Source organism: Rhinatrema bivittatum, chromosome 4 (genome assembly GCF_901001135.1).
Source record: "Rhinatrema bivittatum chromosome 4, aRhiBiv1.1, whole genome shotgun sequence".
NCBI classification, from domain to species: Eukaryota; Metazoa; Chordata; class Amphibia; order Gymnophiona; family Rhinatrematidae; genus Rhinatrema; species Rhinatrema bivittatum.
The window spans coordinates 263,303,559-263,320,067 of record NC_042618.1 but is presented as its reverse complement, the minus strand read 5'-3'; the positions used below and the strand labels follow the sequence as shown (position 1 = coordinate 263,320,067).

Below are 16,509 nucleotides of genomic sequence, written 5' to 3'. Positions count from 1 at the left end.
GGAACCACTACTCACAGCCATTCAAATTAATCCTGATATTACTGGTATATCGATGGGCTCTGATATGTTCAAATTATCTGCTTACGCTGACGATGTCCTTTTATTCCTTACAAACCCTGACTCCTCCTTACCTAAGCTTTTATCGGTTATCTCAGACTACTCTTCCCTCTCGGGATATAAAATTAATTGGCATAAAACAGAAATGTTGCCCCTTAACTATTCTGGTGCTGTGATAGATCTTACCAAATATCAGATTCAAAAGGTAAAAAATTGTCTAAAATATTTAGGGATTCGCTTCCATACAGATCCTGATGATACGGTCACACATTGCGCCACGGCCATCCTGCAACAGCTCAGGGACTCCACGCTTAAATGGTCGCCCTTACATATCACCTGGTGGGGTCGTCTGGACACGATAAAGATGGTACTCGCTCCTAGAATCAATTATGTATTAGCCATGATTCCAATTTTCTTTCCGTCTGACTTCTATCTACAAGTAGATAGGATCCTGTCCTCATTTCTTTGGCGCTCCAAGACCCCTAGGATAGCTTTACGTAAATTAAAAGCAAGTAAACAGGAAGGAGGAGTCAACTTTCCTGATTTTTACAGATATCACCAAGCTTTTATTTTGCAACCTGGTTTTTTCTATTTCTCTCGCTTTTTCCCTCAATTAGAAGGCCCTCGGTGGCTGGTAATAGAACGCAATCTAACTCCTCTTCCTATGGAATGTTTTCCAGGTGTTTTGCTATCCTCTCTTAAGGCTGCCAATTCTATACTGCGTTCATTGCACAAAGCGTTTGGGGATATGGAAAAGCTGCGCCCTCCTCAACAATACACTTTGAGATCCTCCAGATATGGCCCGATTTGGTATAATTCTCTTATCTGTATTAATAACCGGCCTTTTCACTGGCCTTTGTGGAGTAAGGCTTCCATTTGGTCTATATCAGATGTTTTTGATGATCTTGATTTCCGCCCCTTTTCATCTCTGCAAGATCAATATGCCTTACCCAGCTCCCAATTTTTTGCATGGTTACAGCTTAAACACACCTTTTCCTCGCTGCAAGGCAGGACTATTTATCCTGCAGCTACCCCTTTTTTATTGGAAATCTATAGAGAATACGGTCCCCAGGGTCATTTGGCCTCTCGATTATATAAATTACTTAAGCGCCTAGCTTTAAGCTCCTCTCATTCTATGTTAATTGAGGTATGGTCGGAGGACGCTGATATTTCCATATCTCCCAATTCTTGGAAACATATATGGACTGTTATGATGCGCATCTCACTCTCTCCTAGTTTGACCCAATCAGTGTTTTTTATTATGCATCGGGCATTATGGACTCCCTGGAGCTTCACTGAGCTGGAGTTCTCCTTTCCCATAATTGTTGGTCCTGTGGATCTCCCAAAGCTACGCTACAACATATGTTGTACTCTTGCCCATGTACGCTTTCCTTCTGGCAACAAATTTGGCAAATTATCTCTGTTATCCTCAAGGTAGACGCTCCATTATCATTCCCTACTATTTTAAAAGGAGCCCACCCGGCTCTTTTCCCTTCCACCAGCTCATTGCAACCTTTTAGATTTCCTTCTTACCGTGCGCATCCAATTATTCACTCGAACTGGAAAAGAGTGACTTTCTCTCTGAATCTCTCTGGTGGAACTCAGTCTGTCTTTTTTGTAAAATATGAAAAAGCTATGGCAATTAAAGTTAGGCGTTTAGCCTCCTGGTCAACAAGTGTGGAAACCATTAGACGTGTATCTGTTTCCCATCCTAACAATTCTTCATGAAAACTGATATTAGTTTGTCCACCTATCAATGCTTGGTCCTTTCTTATCCTCAACTTCTTTCTTTCTTATATTCTCGTTTTTCTCTCTTTTCCTATTACTTCTCCTATTTCTGCTTCTTTTTCTTCTCTCTTGTCTTTCTCATTATCTGAGTATTCTTGCTATCACTCCCTCTTCTTCTTCCTTTTCTTTTTCTTTTATTTCTAGTGCCTCTGCAGCTAATGGCTATTTTTGTTGTACATACTTGTTGTACTGCTTTTTATGGTGCTATAATCATTATGTATAGTTTTTCATTATGATGGCTGTATACTCACTAGCACCTTCTGATGTTATCACATGTTCAATGTACAATTTATCACATGTTCAATGTATAACATGTTTGTTTCATACTCTGTATGGCACTCTTTATAAACGTTTTCTTAATAAAAGATTTCAACATAAATGTGCCACATGCTAACTTCATGGAGTGCCCCCCTAGTCTTCTATTATCCAAAAGGGAAACTTTGATAAAATGAGAAAAATGTTAGAAAAAAACTGAAAGGAGCAGCTACAAAAGTAAAAAAATTGTCCAAGAGGCGTGGTCATTGTTAAAAATAACCATGCTAGAAGCACAGTCCAGATGTATTCCACACATTAAGAAAGGTGGAAAGAAGGCAAAACACGATTACCAGGCATGGTTAAAAGGGGAGGTGAAAGAAGCTATTTTAGCCAAAAGATCTTCATTCAAAAATTGGAAGAAGGATCCAACAGAAGAAAATAGGAATAAGCATAAACATTGGCAAGTTAAATGTAAGACATTGATAAGACAGGCTACGAGAGAATTTGAAAAGAAGTTGGCTGTAGAGGCAAAAACTCACAGAAAAACATTTTTAAATATATCCGAAGCAGAAAGCCTGTGACGGAGTCAGTTGGACCGTTAGATGATCGAGGGGTTAAAGGGGCACTTAGAGAAGATAAGGCCATCGCGGAAAGATTAAATGATTTCTTTGCTTCGGTGTTTACTGAAGAGGATGTTGGGGAGGTATCCGTAATGGAGAAGGTTTTCATGGGTAATGATTCAGATGGACTGAATCAAATCAGGGTGAACCTAGAAGATGTGGTAGGCCTGAATGACAAACTGAAGAGTAGTAAATCACCTGGACCGGATGGTATACACCCCAGAGTTCTGAAGGAACTAAAAAATGAAATTTCAGACCTATTAGTAAAAATTTGTAACTTATCATTAAAATCATCCATTGTACCTGAAGACTGGAGGATAGCAAATGTAACCCCAATATTTAAAAAGGGCTCCAGGGGCGATCCGGGAAACTACAGACCGGTTAGCCTGACTTCAGTGCCAGGAAAAATAGTGGAAAGTGTTCTAAACATCAAAATCACAGAACATATAGAAAGACATGGTTTAATGGAACAAAGTCAGCATGGCTTTACCCAGGGCAAGTCTTGCCTCACAAATCTGCTTCACTTTTTTGAAGGAGTTAATATACATGTGGATAAAGGTGAACCGGTAGATATAGTATACTTGGATTTTCAGAAGGCGTTTGACAAAGTTCCTCATGAGAGGCTTCTAGGAAAAGTAAAAAGTCATGGGATAGGTGGCGATGTCCTTTCATGGATTGCAAACTGGCTAAAAGGCAGGAAACAGAGAGTAGGATTAAATGGGCAATTTTCTCAGTGGAAGGGAGTGGACAGTGGAGTGCCTCAGGGATCTGTATTGGGACCCTTACTGTTCAATATATTTATAAATGATCTGGAAAGAAATACGACGAGTGAGATAATCAAATTTGCAGATGACACAAAATTGTTCAGAGTAGTTAAATCACAAGCAGATTGTGATAAATTGCAGGAAGACCTTGTGAGACTGGAAAATTGGGCATCCAAATGGCAGATGAAATTTAATGTGGATAAGTGCAAGGTGATGCATATAGGGAAAAATAACCCATGCTATAATTACACAATGTTGGGTTCCATATTAGGTGCTACAACCCAAGAAAGAGATCTAGGGGTCATAGTGGATAACACATTGAAATCGTCGGTGCAGTGTGCTGCGGCAGTCAAAAAAGCAAACAGAATGTTGGGAATTATTAGAAAAGGAATGGTGAATAAAACGGAAAATGTCATAATGCCTCTGTATCGCTCCATGGTGAGACCGCACCTTGAATACGGTGTACAATTCTGGTCGCCGCATCTCAAAAAAGATATAATTGCGATGGAGAAGGTACAGAGAAGGGCTACCAAAATGATAAGGGGAATGAAACAACTCCCCTATGAGGAAAGACTAAAGAGGTTAGGACTTTTCAGCTTGGAGAAGAGACGACTGAGGGGGGATATGATAGAGGTGTTTAAAATCATGAGAGGTCTAGAACGGGTAGATGTGAATCGGTTATTTACTCTTTCGAATAGTAGAAAGACTAGGGGGCATTCCATGAAGTTAGCATGGGGCACATTTAAAACTAATCGGAGAAAGTTCTCTTTTACTCAATGCACAATTAAACTCTGGAATTTGTTGCCAGAGAATGTGGTTAGTGCAGTTAGTATAGCTGTGTTTAAAAAAGGATTGGATAAGTTCTTGGAGGAGAAGTCCATTACCTGCTATTAAGTTCACTTAGAGAAGAGCCACTGCCATTAGCAATGGTTACATGGAATAGACTTAGTTTTTGGGTACTTGCCAGGTTCTTATGGCCTGGATTGGCCACTGTTGGAAACAGGATGCTGGGCTTGATGGACCCTTGGTCTAACCCAGTATGGCATTTTCTTATGTTTTTCTTATGTTTTTTTCTTAACGATTCACATCTACCTGTTCTAGACCTCTCATGATTTTAAACACCTCTATCATATTCCCCCTCAGCCATCTCTTCTCCAAGCTGAAAAGTCCTAACCTCTTTAGTCTTTCCTCATAGGGGAGCTGTTCCATTCCTTTTATCATTTTGGTAGCCCTTCTCTGTACCTTCTCCATTGTAATTATATCTTTCTTGAGATGCGGCTACCAGAATTGTACACAATATTCAAGGTGCGGTCTCACCATGGAGCGATACAGAGGCATTATGACATTTTATTCACCATTCCCTTTCTAATAATTCCCAACATTCTGTTTGCTTTTTTGACTGCCGCAGCACACTGAACCGATGATTTCAATGTGTTATCCACTATGACTTGCCTTGGGTAAAGCCATGCTGACTTTGTTCCATTAAACCATGTCTTTCTATATTTTCTGTGATTTTGATGTTTAGAACACTTTCCACTATTTTTCCTGGCACTGAAGTCCGGCTAACCGGTCTGTAGTTTCTCGGATCGCCCCTGGAGCCCTTTTTAAATATTGGGGTTACATTAGCCACCCTCCAGTCTTCAGGTACAATGGATGATTTTAATGATAGGTTACACATTTTTACTAATAGGTCTGAAATTTTATTTTTTAGTTCCTTCAGAACTCTGGGGTGTATACCATCCGGTCCAGGTGATTTACTACTCTTCAGTTTGTCAATCAGGTCTACCACATCTTCTAGGTTCACAGTGATTTGGTTCAGTCCATCTGAATCATTACCCATGAAAACCTTCTCCAGTACGGGTACCTCCCCAACATCCTCTTCAGTAAACACCGAAGAAAAGAAATCATTTAATCTTTCCGCGATGGCCTTATCTTCTCTAAGTGCTCCTTTAACCCCTCGATCATCTAACGGTCCAACTGACTCCCTCACAGGCTTTCTGCTTCGGATATATTTAAAAAAGATTTTACTGTGAGTTTTTGCCTCTACGGCCAACTTCTTTTCAAATTCTCTCGTAGCCTGTCTTATCAATGTCTTACATTTAACTTGCCAACGTTTATGCATTTTCCTATTTTCTTCTGTTGGATCCTTCTTCCAATTTTTGAATGAAGATCTTTTGGCTAAAATAGCTTCTTTCACCTCCCCTTTTAACCATACCGGTAATCGTTTTGCCTTCTTTCCACCTTTCTTAATGTGTGGAATACATCTGGATTGTGCTTCTAGGATAGTATTTTTTAACAATGACGACGCCTCTTGCACACTTTTTACTTTTGTAGCTGCTTATTTCAGTTTTTTTCTAACTATTTTTCTCATTTCATCAAAGTTTCCCTTTTGAAAGTTTAGCACGAGAGCCGTGGATTTGCTTACTGTCCCCCTTCCAGTCGTTAATTCAAATTTGATCATATTATGATCACTATTGCCATGCGGCCCCACCACCGTTACCTCTCTTACCAAATCTTGTGCTCCACTGAGAATTAGATCTAAAATTGCTCCCTCTCTCGTCGGTTCCTGATCCAATTGCTCCATAAAGTTATCATTTATTCCATCCAGGAACTTTATCTCTGTAGCGTGTCCCGATGATACATTTACCCAGTCAATATTGGGGTAACTGAAGTCTCCCATTATTACCGCACTACCAATTTGGTTAGCTTCCCTAATTTCTCTTAGCATTTCACTGTCGGTCTCACCATCTTGACCAGGTGGACGGTAGTATACTCCTATCACTATAGTCTTCCCGACACACAAGGGATTTCTACCCAAAAAGATTCAATTGTGCATTTAGTCTCATGCAGGATGTTTATCCTGTTGGACTCTATGCCATCCCAGACATAAAGTGCCACACCGCCTCCCGGGTGGCTCCTCTCTGTCATTGCGATATAATTTGTACCCTGTTATAGTACTGTCCCATTGGTTGTCCTCCTTCCACCATGTCTCTGAGATGCCAATTAAGTCTATGTTATCATTCACTGCTATACATTCTAATTCTCCCATCTTACTTCTTAGACTTCTGGCATTAGCATACAAACATTTCAAAGTTTGTTTTTTGTTTGTATTTTTATTCTGCTTTTTAATTGATAGGGATAAGTTAGAATTTTTTAGCTCAGGTGAGTTTTTAGTTACAGGCACTTGGAGTACTTTTCTTATTATTGGAACCTCACTGTCGGAATGCTCTAATTCTTTTTTTTTTTTTATTTAATCTTTATTAATTTTTTAAATAACATATCAAGATACATTTTCTTGACAATAAATCATATATTTACATCATAACTTTAAATATTAAAGAAGTCTTAAATTATATGTAAGCATTTCAAGTCCACAATATAGATCCAAGAGGTCATCACATTCTAATCTTCATAAAATAACCTTAATCTTTATAACTTCGGCAGGAGCTTAAATTCAATGATAAGGTAAGACTAACTCAAACATTTCAAGGCTAAGAAACTGAATCACTGGTGCTCACATACATCGACTTCCAGAATTATCACACAAAAACTGTGTTAGTTGAGATGGTATGAAAAAAAGAAAAGACTTATCCTTAAACTTAATTAAACATTTACACGGAAATCTTAATTTAAAGGTTGCGCCCTAATTCTAATGCATCATTAGTATCCTTTGAAGATACCTCTCTCCGAACCATGCGCTGCTGAGCGACTGTCGGCTTTCCCCTTTGTTCTAGTTTAAAAGCTGCTCTATCTCCTTTTTAAAGTTTAGGGCCAGCAGTCTGGTTCCACCCTAGTTAAGGTGGAGCCCATCCCTTTGGAAGAGACTCCCCCTTCCCCAAAAGGTTCCCCAGTTCCTAACAAAACTGAATCCCTCTTCCTTGCGCCATCGTCTCATCCACGCAATGAGACTCCGGAGCTCTGCCTGCCTCTGGTGACCTGCGCGTGGAACAGGGAGCATTTCAGAGAATGCTACCCTGGAGGTTCTGGATTTAAGTTTTTTACCAATGAGTCTAAATTTGGCTTCCAGAACCTCCCTCCCACATTTTCATATGTCGTTGGTGCCCACATGTACCACGACAGCCGGCTTCTCCCCAGCACTGTCTAAAATCCTATCTAGGTGACGCATGAGGTCCGCCAGCTTCGCACCAGGTAGGCATGTTACCAGGTGATCCTCACGCCCACCAGCCATCCAGCTGTCTACATTCCTAATAATCTAATCACCTACTATGACGGCCGACCTAACCCTTCCCTCCTGGGCAGTAGGCCTTGGGGAGATATCCTCGGTACGAAAGGATAGTGCATCACCTGGAGAGCAGGTCCTTGCTACAGGATCCTTTCCTGCTACACCAGGTTGATGCTCTCCAATCATGAGACCTTCTTCCTCCAAGGCAGCACCAGGGCCGCCAGCCTGAAGTTGGGACTTGGCTACTATGTCCTTTAAGGTGGTGGTAGTGGCATTGGTAGTGGTAATTCATCCACGAATGGTGGCACACCCATGATCCTGAGCGCCAAGCTTGTGGGAGAAACCCCATGTCCCAGCGAGGGCTGAGAACCACGTGCCAGAGTCAGTGGTTACATGTTGCCCCATGACCAAGCAGAGAGTGTGTAATGATGCCTCCCCTGCCAGTGCTCCTCAGCACTATGCAGTGCGGACTGATGCGGAGGCCAAGACCAGGCCGAAAGATGGCAGAACTCTAACATAGAAACATAGAAACGACGGCAGAAGAAGACCAAAAGGCCCATCCAGTCTGCCCAGCAAGCTTTCACACTTTTTTTTTCCCTCCTCTCTCATACTTATCTGTTACTCTTGGCATTTAGTAATCTTTTGGTTTTATTTCCCATCCACCCCCGCCATTAATGTAACCTTTTGATTCTGTTTCCCTTCCACCCCCGCCATTAATGAAGAGCGCAGTGTAGGAACTGCTTCTAAGTGAAGTATCTAGCTTAATTGGTTAGGGTTAGTAACCGCCGCAATAAGCAAGCTACTCCCACGCTTATTTGTTTACCCAGCCTGTGCAATTTAGTCCTTGTTGGTTATCTGAATATAAAATCATCTTTTCTTCATTCACCCCTGCCGTTGAAGCAGAAAGCTACACTGGATATGCATTGAAAGTGAAGTATATGGCTGAGAAGTGCACAGCCAGGGAGAATGCCACCCGCCAGCATTCGAGGTCCTTGGAACAGATGCCTCATCTGTCGCAACCATGCCAGCTGCGCGTCGGTGCCACAGTAACTCCAGCGGAGTGGAGAGGCAGTGTGATGGTGGCATCCCCAGCACCACTGGTGCTCTGGGTAAGGCATAGTGGAGGGTGGTGGCCTATGACATCGCCCCCTCCAGTACCAGAAAACACTCGAGAGGCTGGCCATCGAACTGCGTCAGAAATGGCTCACCTATGAGTCCCACCAGAAACCACTGCAAAGTCCCTGACCAGTGCAGGTGCTTATAGAGGACTGCGGACAAGCCCTGCAATCTGTAAGCAGTTTGCCACTGAATAGCACCACTCCTAGCACACCGGATGCCCATGGGCATCGATCGCCAGGGGGCCCCGACGCCTGAAGGCATGGACAAATGAAGCCAAGGGTGTCTGCAGGAAGAGGCCCTGCACTCCCCCAACAAGTTATCAATGTTAAAAGGAACAAATGACTGCCAGTGCTGTTGGCAATTCCCCTCGGCTCACCGATTCATCTGATGGTGTCGATGCTTTGAACTCGATGGTCTCACAAGCAGTATGACTGACAAGATCCTCGCTAGCAACCATTAATATTGACTATGTGCGCATTTTGGCAGTGCCTCCAACCCTGGGATCATCAGCTGGAGGGACAACTCTGAACCTCCCAGTGATCTGCAGTAGACACCACACAGGAGCCCTGAGGGCACTGGGCCACTGCGGACAGGTGCACCAACCGAGTAGATGGCTACCCCTGTGCTCAATCCGCAAGAGGCCAAGAACCTTTACCCTCCTCCCGAGGGCTGCTGTGTCATGCGGGGCTTCAAAGAGTTCCGTGGTCGACGGCCACAGGGGTGACAAGGGCGCTCAATGGTGGATCCGGTGCCTGGTCGGTGGGGGCTCAATGCAGCCAAGGCGAAAACAAGAGGCATTGGTGGTCTGAAGGCCTCTCTGGTGGCCCCACACCTTGATGTCCTCGAGGGTGTCAATGGTATCGGGGCAGCACCGCATCACAATGGCATTGAGGCTATGCTGGCAACGAGGCCAAGCACCTCGATGACCTATTGGGGGGCCCAGCATTCAGGGAACACCCTCAACGGCAGAGAGGGCTGCTGCAGTATCGATGTTATGCCCTTAACAGTATAGAGGGCCTGCCACCACTTCGACCTTGCCAACCTCTAGGTTGGCCATGCAGGCACCTTGATGGATCCAGGCGTCAATGGCGTTGAGAGCTGGCATCGAGAGCAGCACGGGCATCAAGAGCACAGTGGCATTGAGGGCACTGTGGTCACCACAGCACCGAGTGCCGTGAGGGTTCTGAGGCATCGAGTGTCCTGAGAGCACTAAGGTTTCGAGTGCATCGAGGGCACTGTGCCGAGGGATCAAGCCAAATATACAGTGATATCGAGTGCATCAAAGGTATGTGACACCGAGGCTTCGAGGGCACCGTGTCATCGAGTGTGCTGCACTGCGGCACCGAGTCAAGGGCACTGTGACATCAAGTGCATTGAGGGGGCACTGTGTCATCGTGTGCACGGCACTATGGCACCAAGGGCAGGGAAGCCTCGGTGCCCAAACCGGTGCAGCGAGACTCTAGTTCAACAGATGCTGACGGCACCGAAGGGCACTGTGGCATCGTGGGCAGTCATGCATGTCGATGCAACGAGGGTAACCCTGGACCTCAACGGCATCAAGGGGACCATGGTACCCGAGGATGGGCCCTGTCCCCGACGTGGTCCAGTCATTGATGCATCAGATAAACGGTGCACTGGTCACAGCTGTGCCCTGGCAAGGCTGGCAAGCAGGAGGGGAGGCAATGTCATCCAGGGCTCCTGCCCATGGAAACTAGTTCCTTGAGATGTGGGGAGGATGAGCTCTCCCCCCTACAGAGATGGCATGGTCCTTGATCCTTGCACTGTCTGAATCCACTGAAACCACCATGGAACTCCAGCCCGGGTAGAACTCAGACGAGTCCCCAGGCTCAGTGGCCTAGATGGATCACAGACGGACTGCAAATTCCAGTCCTGTCAGCAGTGTGGAAAAAGAGAGAACAGAGAGAGCACAGAGAGGACACAGATACAAAAACCTGCAGGAGCAGTTTTCTTTTTTTTTTTTTTATAACAGACTGTCAGGCTGCACAGGGGAGAACCTACCATGCGGCCGGCGGACAGTTGGAAATGAAATAAATAAATAAAAGCTGCAGCTCTACAAAAAATAATTTACAAAACTGTAAGAAGAGAGCAAAGCTGAATACTGTGAAAAACATTTTCTAAGAACGAGCTCACAATCGCAAGACAGCAGCTCCACTGAAAAAAAGTCTGAGGGACTCTGCCTGGGGGGCAGTGTTATCACTACAGCTGCACATGCTCAGTAGGGCATGCTGAAAGCTATAGAATCTTTGAGATCAAAGTTCCGTGCCAGGCTCTATCCAATGATGTCACCCATGTGTGAGGACTACCATCCTGCTTGACCTAGGAGAAAGATAATACCAGCCTGCCATTAACTGGATTTATAATAAGAAATGATTTAACAAGAATGATGGACAGAAGACTTTCTATTCTGGAACTACATAGAATACTGTAGAGAATATACCTCTTTCAGCCTTTTTGCCCAAGGTTTCTGAGCTTTCCTAAAGCATTCATCTGCTTCTTTTGTTTCCTTAAATCCTCCCATCATCTGTTTATGAAATGCGTCCTTCTGCCAATTCTTGATCTTTTCAAAGTCCTCGTTCATCAGCTGGCTTTTCACATCGAGATGCAGTTCACTTACTTTTTCTGCTTCTGTCATTAATGCATGCCAGGCCTTTTCTACAGTCCCATACTGAGGACCTAGCAATAACAAGATAAGTCCATCATTTTATAACAGTTATAAAAGGCAAATATATGAAAACATCTCATACATATATATATCACATTTTAAAGGCAATAGATGCCGTCATAAGATACCTACACCAAAAAAAGGAAGTAGTCTATAGTATTTGTCATTCTGTTTATTCCTCATCATTTGCACAGTGCATATAAGCTTGCCATTATGCTTCATTACTGAGCTGAGCCTTAATTCATGCAATTAGCTTTTCTTAACCTTAACATTTTAAAAGGGAGCATGCTTATAATTCAGTGTTAAGACTAATCCCATTAATGTTAATGTAAAGGCCAATGCAATAACTAATAGCAAATAAAATTACCTTTTAATTGAAAGGATTAACTTTTCTTTAAAAACCTTCATTCCCAATTTAATCTCTTAATGTTCTTGCAATAAAACTGCATCTCTAGATACGGGGTGGCCAACTCAGATCCTCAAGAGCCTCAAACAGGCTTGGTTTTCAGGATATCCACAATGAATTTGTAGGAGATATCTGCATACAAAAGGGGCAGCACATGCAAATCTCTCATGCATATTCATTGTGGATATTCTGAAAACAAGGCCTGTTTTCAGGCCTTAATCTCACACAAACCCATTCCCCCACCTCACAAAGTAGAAATCAGCATATTCACTGCATCTAACCTGCAAATCTGCCTAGCCTATGCCCCCCCCCCCACCCAGGGCTTCTTGAAAAGAACCCCTCCCTCCTAATCGAATACATTTCCAAATACATAAATTGTCACTCGCCTGCTATTATCCTAGGAGACTTTAACATCCATGTTGATACTACTCCTATCACACCTCCCTGTGATGCCATCCTAACTGCACTAGACGCTCTAGGATTCAAGCAGATTATCTCTAACCCTACACACCGAGCAGGTCACACCCTAAACCTCATTTTCACCAATACCCAAATTCAAACCAACTTACCCATATGCTCCCCTATCCCCTGGTCCGATCACTACCGCATTGACATTACCTGCACTATAAATACCACCTCTACACCCATGCATTCCAATAAAAAAAAACATTCATTTCAGGCGTAATTGCAACCAAGAAGACCTAGTAGCAGCCCTCACTACGGAACTCAACAAGCTCAACTTAACTGACGCAGAAACTGCTCTTGACTCCTGGAGCCACTGTACCGACTCTAAAGCTAATAAGCTCTGCCCCATGCAAACTCGTGTGATCGACCCAGCTAAAACGAAAAAACAACCATGGTATACCACTGAGCTAAAATCTATGAAACACAACCTCAGAAAACTAGAAAGAAACTGGCGCAAAAATCCCAACCCTGCACGACTAACTACCTTCAGATCCTTCCTCCATACATACAGAACAGCTATCGATAAAACTAAAAGGGACTTCTATGCAGACAGAATCCACAACCTCCAATTCAATCCTCGAGCCCTTTTTGAACTAGTAAACAGCTTAAAATCCAGCCCAAATTTCACACGAGACACAGACAATCAAAGCAAATGCGAGGACCTAGCTACTTTCTTCCACAGGAAAATTGACAACATTGTCACGTTTTCCCCTCCACACAGGCATCCACTGAATTCATCTTCAACACCACCAATGCAAGGCTACCTACACTCCAAACTACCTCCTCACTGGAAACTGAATCCATCATAAAGAAAATGAGGCCATGCACACATCCATTAGACACCATCCCTACTAAAACCCTCCTCACCATCCCTGACATCATTGCCAAGCCTATCTCAAATATCATCAACAGATCCATCACACTTGGCATTGTCCCCAAAAATCTTAAACATGTCATTATCAAACCCATTTTGAAAAAACCTACACTTGATCCATCCGACCTCGCCAACTTTCACCCCATCTCGAACCTGCCCCTAATAGCCAAAATCCTAGAAAAGTCAGTCAATCGACAATTAACCAAATACCTTGACGAAAACAATATTCTCTTGCAGTCACAATACGGCTTCCGACAATATCACAGCACTGAGACCTTACTCGTCTCTTTGTCTGATTACATCCTCAAAAGCCTTGACAAAGGTCTCTCACATATTCTGATCCTCCTTGACATTTCTTCTGCCTTTGACACGGTCAACCACAAAATATTAACGGAACGCCTCACTGACATTGGCATTACAGGCTCAGCCCTCCAATGGTTTCAATCCTACTTACAGAACAGGCAATACAGTGTCCAAATAGGCAATTGTACGTCCAAACCAATCCCCCTTGCACAAGGTGTTCCACAAGGCTCTTCCCTTTCCTCCACTTTATTCAATGTTTATCTCCTCCCCCTCTGTAACCTTCTATCCAAGCTAGGCCTCACACACTTCATCTATGCTGACGATGTGCAAATCCTTATACCTGTAAATGACACACTTCACAAAGCCACAGAGACCTGGAATTCCTCCCTATCGATCATTAACACTCTCCTGACAAGCAACTTCCTTGCACTCAACACTGCCAAAACAGAGCTTCTCTACATTACACCCCAAAGCATTTCACCCTTCAGTCAAACACCCCCTCCTCCGCCACTGCCTCCTCCCAACATGTGCGCAGCCTCGGCATCACTATCAATAACCACTTCATCTTCAAAAAATTCATTAATAATACAATCAAAGACTGTTACTTCAAACTTCACTTACTCAAAAAACTGAAACCCCTTCTACATCTCAGTGACTTCCGCACCATTCTACAGGCCTTTATTCTATCCAAAATTGACTACTGTAAGGCCCTGCTCCTAGGACTTCCCAAAAGCATGCTGCAACCACTTCAATTACTCCAAAATGCTGCTGCCCGGATCCTAACACCCATAAACGCGACCACATCACCCCTGTACTGCAACACCTACATTGGCTTCCAGTCACTGCAAGAATAACATACAAATCTCTCACCCTAGTCCACAAAGCCCTCCACAACCAAAATATGCACTGGCTAGAAGAACACCTTACTTTTCACAACACAAACAGACCTACAAGACAGCAACACAGAGCAACACTTCATATCCCATCACCCAAAGACTCTAAGCTCAGCTCCACTAAAGCTCGGGCACTTTCATTAGCTGCACCCACCCTTTGGAACAAACTCCCCCCCTCACTACCTCAAGAATCATGTCCAAAAAAATTTAAACAGAACCTGAAAACATGCCTTTTCAAACAAGCATACTCTGAACAGCACACCTCCCTCCCGTGACGCCTATTCCCCCCTGTCCATCACGACATTCTTGTAAATAGTGATATTTTTAAGCTTCATATTTTATACTTTATGCCTTCTAACTTGTAAATCGTTCAATTTTACCCTATCTGTATATTCACATTTTCATTGTTTCAGTGTAAAGCACTTGTTGCTGATTTTCATTTAATGTGAACCGATGAGATGTTCCCAACGTTCATCAGTATATAAAAACTTCTAAATAAATAAAATAATAAATAAATTTGTTGCTCTTGAGGTTCAGAACTGGCTACCCATTTCCCATCCACACATCAGAATTATAATGTGATAACTATAAAATGAAAATGCACAGAAATGTATGACCTATATTAATATTAATTTCCCTTTTCACATATGATAGTGAAAACCAATGTTCATTGTAAGGTGCATGCATGCCCATGCATGCAGCATTCTACCACCGCAAATGCCACAAGTTTCACTGCTGTGTTAGCACCACACACACCAACAGCCAAGTAAGCCCTTATAAGGACCTGAACTGAAAGGAAAACTTAAGCTCTAGGGAGAAGGGACTATGTGTTCAAGATAAACAGAAATAATATATATTAGAGAGTTTCATTAATTGTAAGAAAATGTTGAAACCAATAAGGGCATGATCAGGAGAACAAGGGTTAAGATGTTAAAGCAGCCTCAAAAAGGTGGGGGTTTTAGGCCAATAAGGCCAGAGAGGAGGAATTCTATTTCAGGCCTACAACATAGCAAGGTGGAAAGCACAGTCAGGAGTTGGCAATGGAGAAGAAAGGCACAGATAATGTGTGGAGTTCACATGGAGGGCTATAGGAAGAGATGAGAGCAAAGATAACAATGAGCTGCAGAAAGAATGCACTTGTAGATGAGTAGAAGCTTGAACTATATGTAGGACTTGATAGGGAGCAAATTAAGTGACTTGAGAGGAGGGTATGGCTCAGTGGGAGATCTGTGAGGAGCAGGTTGTAGCATTTTAAGTGGGAGGTGATGACAGTGTGACTAAGGGTATTGGTTCAGAAAGGAAGGGATGGTTTTGGTATTGTTATAGAGAACTAAATCACGTTTCAGCAGGGTTTTGGAGGTGTGTAGAGAAAGTTGAAGATGATTCCAAGATTATGGGCTGAGAGGACCAGGATGAAGACAGTATTAGCCACAGAGGGAGGTGAGGGGGGTTTAAATATAAGAAAGTTCATGTTAAGTTTAAGGTTACAATGGGGCATTTTAGATGGCAAGGTTAGACAAGCAGGCTGAGATTTGGGACTGAATTCCTGGTGAAATTTCTAATGTACAGAGCTAGATTTGAGAGTAATCAGCATAAAGATGGTACTGAAATCCATGGGAAGAGATCAGAGGGAACAAGTAGAGAGTTGAGGTCTCAAGACAGAGCACAGAGGCACACTGATAGGTTAGTGGTGGATTAGTGATTCTCAATTGAGTCCTTGGAACATAATCAGGTTTTCAGGATATCCACAATGCGTATGCATGAGAGAGATTTGTATACAATGCAGGCAGTGCATGGAATCTCTCTCATGCATATGCATTATGGATATTCTGAAAACTTGATTGTTGTATGTGTCCTGAGGACTAACTTGAGAACCACTGAACCAGAGTACATGCTAAAAATGCGATGAGCGGGGCAAGAAGAGAACCAAAACAGAGTATCCAACAGCAGATGGCGATGAACAGTGTGAAAAGCAGGAGACAGGTCAAGAGTAAGAATCGAGTCAAAGATTTATCCAGAATAGGTCACTGGAAACTTTGGCAAACACTCTTTGTATGAAATGTAAAGGGCGAAAGTCAGAGTGGCATGAATTAAGAATA

General features: G+C 43.1%; 1 protein-coding gene across 3 annotated transcripts in view; it reads right to left on the bottom strand.

The window, feature by feature from the left end:
• The window catches only part of PACSIN2 (protein kinase C and casein kinase substrate in neurons 2), a 499,840-nt gene that overhangs the window by 294,410 nt on the left and 188,921 nt on the right, over positions 1-16,509 (bottom strand). For all 3 annotated transcript variants that reach the window (XM_029600100.1, XM_029600098.1, XM_029600101.1), the window contains exon 4: positions 11,245-11,480. In XM_029600100.1, the coding sequence (XP_029455960.1) occupies positions 11,245-11,480 (236 nt within the window). The remainder of the gene's footprint in view (positions 1-11,244; positions 11,481-16,509) is intronic.